General features: G+C 45.1%; 1 protein-coding gene across 1 annotated transcript in view; it reads right to left on the bottom strand.

The window, feature by feature from the left end:
- LOC116076498 (cytochrome P450 4F6-like) overlaps positions 1-6,928 on the bottom strand; it is a 25,225-nt gene extending 18,297 nt beyond the window's left edge. The window contains exons 1-3 of the mRNA XM_031350335.1: positions 6,619-6,928; positions 6,090-6,343; positions 5,621-5,819 (exon numbers count right to left, since the gene is read on the bottom strand). Of these exons, the coding sequence (XP_031206195.1) occupies positions 5,621-5,819; positions 6,090-6,343; positions 6,619-6,621 (456 nt within the window). The 5' untranslated portion in view covers positions 6,622-6,928. The remainder of the gene's footprint in view (positions 1-5,620; positions 5,820-6,089; positions 6,344-6,618) is intronic.
- Between the last annotated feature and the right edge of the window lie 1,367 nt (positions 6,929-8,295).

Genomic DNA, 8,295 nt, shown 5'->3' with positions numbered 1-8,295 from the left:
TCTCTCTCTCTCTCTCTCTCTCTCTCTCTCTCTCTCTCTCTCTCTCCTAGTTATAGATGGAATGTGAGCTTTCTGCTCCCTGCTCCTCCTGTGTCAGGCTGTCCCCACTATGATGGACGCTATCCCCCTGGAACTTTCCTAAAGTTGCTTTTGGTCATGGCATTTGATCACAGAGACAGAAAATAACTACTACCATTGTTGAAGGCTTAGTGGTCTAGAAAACATGGAAAACCAATGGTGTGACCTGCTTAAAAGACTATGCAAGATAAATGCACTCAATATTCCTGACTCACCCACTGTGAGGAGCAAGGGAGGTTATGACTCTCTACATAAAACGTTTTAACATTTCTGGGAAAGTAAGTAATGTAATGATGCTGGCTGGTTGTGTTCAATGTTTCTGGATAAAACAGCAGATGAAAATAAAATGATTTTAACTTCCCAGCTCCCGTTCTGCACAGATTATCTAAAAGCTTATAAGTGTGTCCTAGGAGAGAATCTGTTTTTCTTCTTCTTGTTTTGTTTTTTGTTTGTTTGTTTGTTTGTTTGTTTTTTCAAGACAGGGTTTCTCTGTGTAGCCTTTCTTGTGGAACACTGTGTAGCTGGCTGTAGACCAGGCTAGCCTCAAACTCACAGAAATCCGCCTGCCTCTGCCTCCTGAGTGCTGGGATTAAAGGTGTGCACCACCACTACCTGGCCCTAAAAGAGAATCCTATCTTGAGCGACAATGGGCCTGAAGATGCTGAAGCCAAACACAAGCCCCTGTCATAAAACTAAATGACTTACAATGCAACTTCAGGTCAAAGAATGTTAACAATTAATGTGAGGGCACAGTTTGGTGAAGAGTGAGATACTGTAACTTGAGATAGAGATGCAGAAAGGACCTGAGAGCATAGAACTTGCAAAATTTGGTATGTTTTACCCGAGAAAGATGTCTCCCCGCATTTAATACACAAATGTGCACCCAACTCCACTCCCTGAACTACTTCCCTCTCCACCTTTGTCTGGAAAAGTTAATACTGTGTTGTCTATGAAACCAGTAATGACCTTCCCTGAAAGAAATGCCAAGCAAGATATGTCCAATGCCAATTGGGATCTACCCTCACCACCAGACTCAAGTTTCTGCAGGTCCCACAGTCTGGAATGTGTGTGTGTGTGTGTGTGTGTGTGTGTGTGTGTGTGTGTGTGTCTGTGTCTGTGTGTGTGTATCTGTGTGTATGTATCTGTGTGTGTCTGTGTCTGTGTGTGTATGTATGTGTGTCTCTGTGTGTGTGTGCATGTGATTGTGTATGTATGTATGGAACCAAGCCTACACAGGTAATAAAAACACAGCAAATTACTGAAGATTCCAAAACACCTATGACTCTTACTCCTGTTATAACACCTTCTGTTCCAAGCATGCACCTACAGTCCTGTGAAGTGTGTCCTATGTTCCGTTAAACAGAAGACTGGGCATTTATAAATATTTCCACATGCTATACAGGCACCACCCAAAAAAGGACAGGTGCAACTTTACAGCTTTTCTCTGACAGCCCTAAAGAACATTAGTGAAAGAAAATCTTCACAAGTGTGTACAATCATGTTTTAGCTTAGAAAAGGAGATGATCAAACCTGCAATTATATACTGCTTCTTGGGTCAAATGATTTGGCTCCATGGTGGAGTTCTTAAAAGAGGTGTGATTAAAAAAACTGAAAAGACATTTTGGGAAAGGGAATGTGGTAGAACGCTCTGGATGGGCAAAGGATGTGAAGATAATTGTGTCCCATGTAACTCTCAGCAACAGATGATCTCAGCAGAAGCAGACTTCAGTAATCACGCAGATAGGGTACCGGTACTGTGGGTTGTAGTCAATATCTCTTCCCAGATATCCCCACCATTCACCAGTGGGTCTATGACCAAAGTGGCCAAGTTACACATGGGCTCAACAACACAGGCTTCCACTCACCAAGACTCATCTACTTAGGACTACCATTGAGTGCCAGACCTGCCACCAACAGAGACAAAAATATGACACCGTGCCTGGGAGGACCAGCCAGTAACCTGAGGCAGGTTGACTAGCTTAGAACGCTCCCATCATGGAATGGACATGCGTTTTCCTTACTGAAATAGAAGCTTACTCTAGTTATGAATTTACCTTTCCTGCATGTTAACACTTCTGACAAAACTATCATGTATTCATTTACAGAATTATTTATGCACTGTCATGGCATCCCATCTAATTTTGCTGCTAATGAAGGAACTCATTTCACAGCCACTGAAGTGAAGTAGTGGGCTCATGTTTGTGGAATTCAGTGGTCTTACCATCTCCCACCATCCTGAAGCAGATGGCTTGAAAGAAAAGTGAAATGGCCTTTTAAGAGGACATCTACAGTGCCAATAGGTGGAAATAACTCAGACAGCTGGACAAGTGTTCCAGAAGGCTATATATGCTCTGAAACTGTGTACAATATATGGCACTGTTTCTCCTATAACCAGGATTTACAGTTCAAAAATTAAGCAAGAGATGGAAATGAGAATGGTACCATGTCTAATGACCTCTAGGGACCCGCTAGCAAAATTTTTCTTTCTTGCTCACACAAACTTATGTTCTGCTGACTTACAAGACTTAGTTCCAAATGGGAAGCTGCTTCTGCCGAGAGATATAATAAAAATGCCATTGAGTGAGAGGCTAAGCCTTCCCTTCAGCCATCTTAGATTCCTTATTCCTTCTAATCAACAGGCTAAGAGGTGTATTATTGTGTTATCAGGGGAAACTGATCCAAATGTCCAGAGAAAGAGTGGGCTGCTTCTCCACAATAGAAGGAAGGTTTTGTGTCAGAGGACGCCACTGTCCAAGTTAGGTCAAAGTTGAGCACTCTGTTTTCCTCTTGGTGTTGAGATGAAACAATACAACTACAAAGAGTGCAGAAGATCTTTTAGGGTATCTCTTGTTACCATGTCCTGTGATCAAGGTCAATAGGAAAGTCCAACAATGCAATCCAGGCAGAATGATAATAGTTCTTCAGGGATGAATTTACAGGTCATCCCTCCAGATAAAGCACCAAGACCTTAAGAGATGTTTGCTGAGAGTAGAAGAAATACAGAATGTGTAGTTGAGGAAAGTCGTTAAGAATAAGGGGCTGGCGAGATGGCTCAGCGGGTACGAGCACTGACTGCTCTTCCAAAGGTCCTGAGTTCAGATCCCGGCAACCACATGGTGGCTCACAACCATCCTGATGAGATCTGATGCCCTCTTCTGGACCATCTGAAGATAGCTACAGTGCATTACGCCTAAGCGAGCAGGCCAGAGCTAACAGAGGTCCTGAGTTCAATTCCCAGCAGCCACATGATGGCTGACGGCCATCTGTACAGCTACAGTGTACTCATACACATAAAATAAATAAATAAATCTTTAAAAAGAAAAAAAAAAAAAGAATACCAGCTAAGGGCTAGAGAGATGAGTCAGTAATTAAGAGCACTAACTGCTCTTCCAGAGGTCCTGAGTTCAATTCCCAGCAACCACATGGTGGCTCACAACCATCTGTAATGGGATCTGACGCCCTCTTCTGGTGTTTCTGAAAACAGCAACAATGTATTCACATATATAAAATAAATAAATAAATCTTTTAAAAAAAAATGAAGCTAAGACCATACGATCAGTTACAGAAACAATTACTGTAATTATCATGAAGGCTTCTGTTCTGTTTTGTTAAGGAAATGTTTGTGCACGAACACACAGATATTTAGGTTTTTTTTTTCTCCTACCGCTTTACCATGTAATGTAACATTGGTTGAAATAACATCAGTAGTTAGGCATCCCTCAAATGGCTTTGCCATTTACTCTGGGGGAAAGAATAGTGTAGTCCTTTGTGTGATAATCAGTTCATGTTAGGTGGAGTTGAAACTCTATTATTATCTTCATTTGGTGATTCAGCATGACACAAGAAATAGAGATGAGTGTCAGGTTGACACCAGGTGGGTTTCAAATGGGTCTCCACTGTCAACTTGGCAGGATCTGGAATTAACTAAGAGGAACTCCTCTGGGTGAGCCTATAAGGGGATTTCCTGGAAAGATGAACTGAAGAGGAGACCCTCCCTGTCGATGGGCATCGCCTTCTAGCAGGTAGCCAAGATATAAAGAAGTCTGAGGCCAAACCTACTGCTTGGATCCTGGGCCTTCACTTCCTGACAGTGAGTGTGCCTCTTCTTCATCAGAACTCAAGTTCTGATGGGAGGTCAGAAACACTCCATGATTCTTCCAGGGCTTCAGCAACAGGTTAGAACAGCTGAGGCATCCATCTCCAAGGTCTGAGTAGCTACTGGGTCCCCAGCCTCGCCAACATGCTGAGAGCCATACTGAATTCCCCAGCCCACTGGTTGTACACCATTCTAGTAAGAGAATGACATGATGTATACAGTTCTATGAATGTGGAAAACCATGCCTAATATAGTGTAACTGAGAGGAAGCTCCTGGACTGGGAGAGAGAAAAGGAGGAGGTCCTGATGAGATATGAGAGAAGAGAAGGCAAACAGGGAAGCTGGAAGAAAAGAGAGCTATGGAGAGAAAGCAGCATGTAAATCCAGGCCACTAGAGGTAGCACCCTTACAGGTGACCCTCAAGTGCCAAATGTGGCTCTAGTGGTAGGAAGGCATGAAGCCAAGGGCACTGGATAGGAGTAAGAAGCCTTCCCAGGATGTGTAGCCATTATAAAAGAGGCCCCAGTGGTGCCCTCTAGGAAAACAGGAAAAGTGGCTAGCCTAGTAGCAGAACCCTTCATTTCCTAGGAAGCCTTCACAAGACATTCAGTGTTTCATCCCAACACCACAGAGGAAAACAGAGTGTTCAACTTTGACTTAACTTGGACAATGGAGTCCTCTGATGAATTTTGAGGATGAAGAGCTAGATAAGAAAGAGCGGGAATTGGCAGGGCCAGAGATGGTTCAGAGGTTAAGAGCACTTGTTGATCTTGGAGAGGACCTGGTTTTGATTTCTAGAACCTACAAGGTGGCTCACAACCACCTATAACTCCAGTTCCAGGGAATCCAATGCCTTCTTCTGACCTCTTTGAGCAGCAGGCACATACATGGTACACAAGCATAGATGTTGGCAAGATATATACATATAAAATATAATAAATAAATCTCACTTTTTAACAAAAGAAAGGGCAAAGTCTAAAAAAATTGGAGGAGGGATTGCATCTTGTGCTATTTGGCATCCCTGTGCCTCAGGAGGTACAAACTCTGGCCTGAGGCCAACAGAGATGAACTAAGAAAAGAGCATACCCCATTTATTCCACTAGAAAGACTCAAATCCAACAATGGAAAGTGAAGACAGCATTGGGGGGGGTGGGGTGGGAAGGTAGAACAGGACTGAACAAACGATATGAAGAGACCTCAATGCATGTGTTCTGACAAGAATGTGATCTGAAGTTAGCTGGGAACAAGAAAGGGCAGAAAGGAAAAAAAGCCTCAAAAGGTGGTGTAGACAGAGAGGCCAGGAGTAGATCTGCCAGGTATGTGAGTAGATAGACTCACTCAGCCTCCCTCACTTCTCTGCTGTTGTAGGCCCCTGGCCCTCTCATGACCCCCAGGTTCCTAAGAGCCTTTCCTGACACACCAGACCTTACCTGCTGCCACACTCACCACGTTCAAGTGACCCCAAAACCAGTGCCGTAAAGGGGACTGAGGGAAGCATCGGAGAGAGCAGTAGTTGTCATAGAAGGCACAGATCCAGGTCAGAATTTGAGCCAGGAACAAGGAGGTCCCAACCAACAACAGAAGTTGCCATGAGGAGACAGCCACGGGCCCCAGTCCCAGCCAGGACAGGCTCAGCTGCAGCATCCTGCAAGAAAGATAGGCCAGAAGTGAGATTCTGAGGCCCAGGAGACAGAGGTGGACCTCCATGGTCACTGGACAGCGATGGTGTCTTAAGGACTAGAACGGGACAAGGAAAAGGGACACCCAGGGCTACGCAGGGGAGAGACAGTCTGTATTGGCCTAGACTGAAGCACGCGTAGCAACTGGGAAATCACCAGGCCTTCAGAGCCAACCCAGCTGTAGACAGGGCTTCCACTGTTCAGTCAGGTCCTTCGGTGTGTCCCAAGTCTGGTACCTTTTCTCAGGAGTAATGAGTCCCAGAAACTTCGGCTCTTCACTGAGTCTGTTTTTGATCCCGGCTGCTGACTGTAGGAGGATGAGCTGGGCCGAGCCAATCCCTCCGTGACCCAGCGGACTCCTCCTAGCCTGGGCAGGATGCCAAAATGAGGGGGCGGGGCCAACCCGAAGCAGTTGGAGCCAATCCAGAGTCAGGCAAGCAGGGAATCCTAAGGATTCAACGCCTTCTATCTGAACCAAGACAAAGTTGTCCTTTTTTTAAAAAAAAATATATATTTTTATTAGATATTTTCTTTATTTATATGTCATATGATTTCTCCTTTCCCAGTTTCCCATCCAAAAAAAAAAAAAAAAACAAGCACAAACCCCTGTTGCCTCCCCCTCCCCCTCCCCCTGCTTGCCACCCCAGCCTCTCTCACTTATTGGCCCTGGCATTCCCTACACTGGGGCCAAGGCCCTCTCCTCCCCTTGATGATCGACTTTGCAATCCTCTACTATACACATGCTGCCAGAGCAATCAGTCCCACCATGTGTACTCCTTGGTTGGTGGTTGAGTCCCTGGGAGCTCTGAGGGTACTAGTTAGTTCATATTGTTGTTCATCCTAAGGGGCTGCAAACCCTTCAGCTCCTGAGGTGTCTTGAGACCCAAAGTTTACAATCTCTCCCGTTCTCTCCAGGCTCCGCAGGTCCTCTGCACAGCAAGCAGTGTTTTCCAGTGCGGGACTGAGAGAATCCAAGCCTCTGCCCACCAGCTGCACAGTCTGGCAGAATTCAGGTTCTCCCTCCAAGTAATCCAGTTTCTGGGTGGAGACAAGACTTCCAGAAACAAAGAATCCAACCGTGCTGGAGCCGACTAAAAAAGATTCTGAAGATTAAAACTCTTAGTTGAGGGACCAGAGTTCAGATAGGAAGTGGGTGGGAGCGGTCAAGCTGAGATGCCAGGAGTTGTGGGGAAATCCAGGCAGGCACGGAGAGAGCTGAGCTGTAGGGCTCCGCGTCTGCGGCACCATGTTGAGAGCTCCAAGAGGAAAACTCCATTCGCATATAAAGCCAAGCCCATCTGAATAACACTATTTTTCATTCAACTAGAAGGGTAAAAGCCCAAGGATGTGCAGTGATGGATTTCAAGTTGTAAAAGATATCTATAACTGCCAACCCAGACTGCTGCATTCAGCAAAGCTGTCTGTCATAAAGGAAGGACTTTTTAAAAAATTATCCACGGTAAAAATAGAACAAAGGCTTTTATGAGCACTGAGCCAGCTCTACAGAAGATGCCTGATAGAATCCTTCAGGCTGAAAGGGGGTGGGGGTGGGGGTGGGGGGGAATCAGGCCACAAAGTCCAGGAAAAAATAAAACACACTAGAACAGTATTGAAGCAAGAGAGGGAGGAGGGGGGAAACAAAATCAACAAAATTGCAGGAAATCAACACACACCTTTCACTAAGTCCGGTGTTCTCGGTCTCTAGTGCACCCCAGAAAAAGGCACAAGCTAGTAGATTGGATCAACATCTGAAGCCATGCATATGTTGCTTCCAAGAAATACCTCACTACAAAAGACAGACACTCCCTTAGGGTGAGACAATAGGTGAAACTATCTCAGGGGATAGTAAGATGGCTCAGTGTGTTACTGTACCTGCTGCCAAGCCTAACAGCTTCACTTTGATCCATAGACCCGACATGATGGAAGGAGAGAATTGATTCTGTATGCTGCCCTATGGCCTCCACACACGTGGCCTGACAAGCATGCACACACACACACACACACACACACACACACACACACACAAATAAATAAATAAAATGTTAGTTCACAGACTTTTAAGGGTACTCCAAGGAAATGGACCTAGGACACAAGCAAGCAGATGTGTTGCTGTTCTATCATCTGATAAAAGGATCTTCAAACCAAAACTAGTGAGAAAGGATAGAGCCCAATGAGATGCTTCCATGGGTAAAAGAGACTCTTGCCACCATAGTCAACACAAGCCTGACAACCTCATCTAAATTAAGAGGCAGTGTCCTCGTGGGGTGCCTGTTGGTATCTATGAAAAGGAGCCGGCCACAAAGTATTATGGTCTCAACAGCAGCTGAATTCTAACATTACATTCTCTGTGTGTGTGTGTGCGCGCTCATGGTGTGTGTGTGTGTGTGTGTGTGTGCACTCATGGTGTGTGTGTCTGTGTGTGCACCCATGGTGTGTGTGTCT

This window comes from Mastomys coucha, unplaced genomic scaffold, assembly GCF_008632895.1.
Source record: "Mastomys coucha isolate ucsf_1 unplaced genomic scaffold, UCSF_Mcou_1 pScaffold4, whole genome shotgun sequence".
In the NCBI taxonomy this organism is placed as follows: Eukaryota; Metazoa; Chordata; class Mammalia; order Rodentia; family Muridae; genus Mastomys; species Mastomys coucha.
Note: the sequence above shows the minus strand (reverse complement) of the source record. Positions and strands in the feature narration are given on the sequence as shown.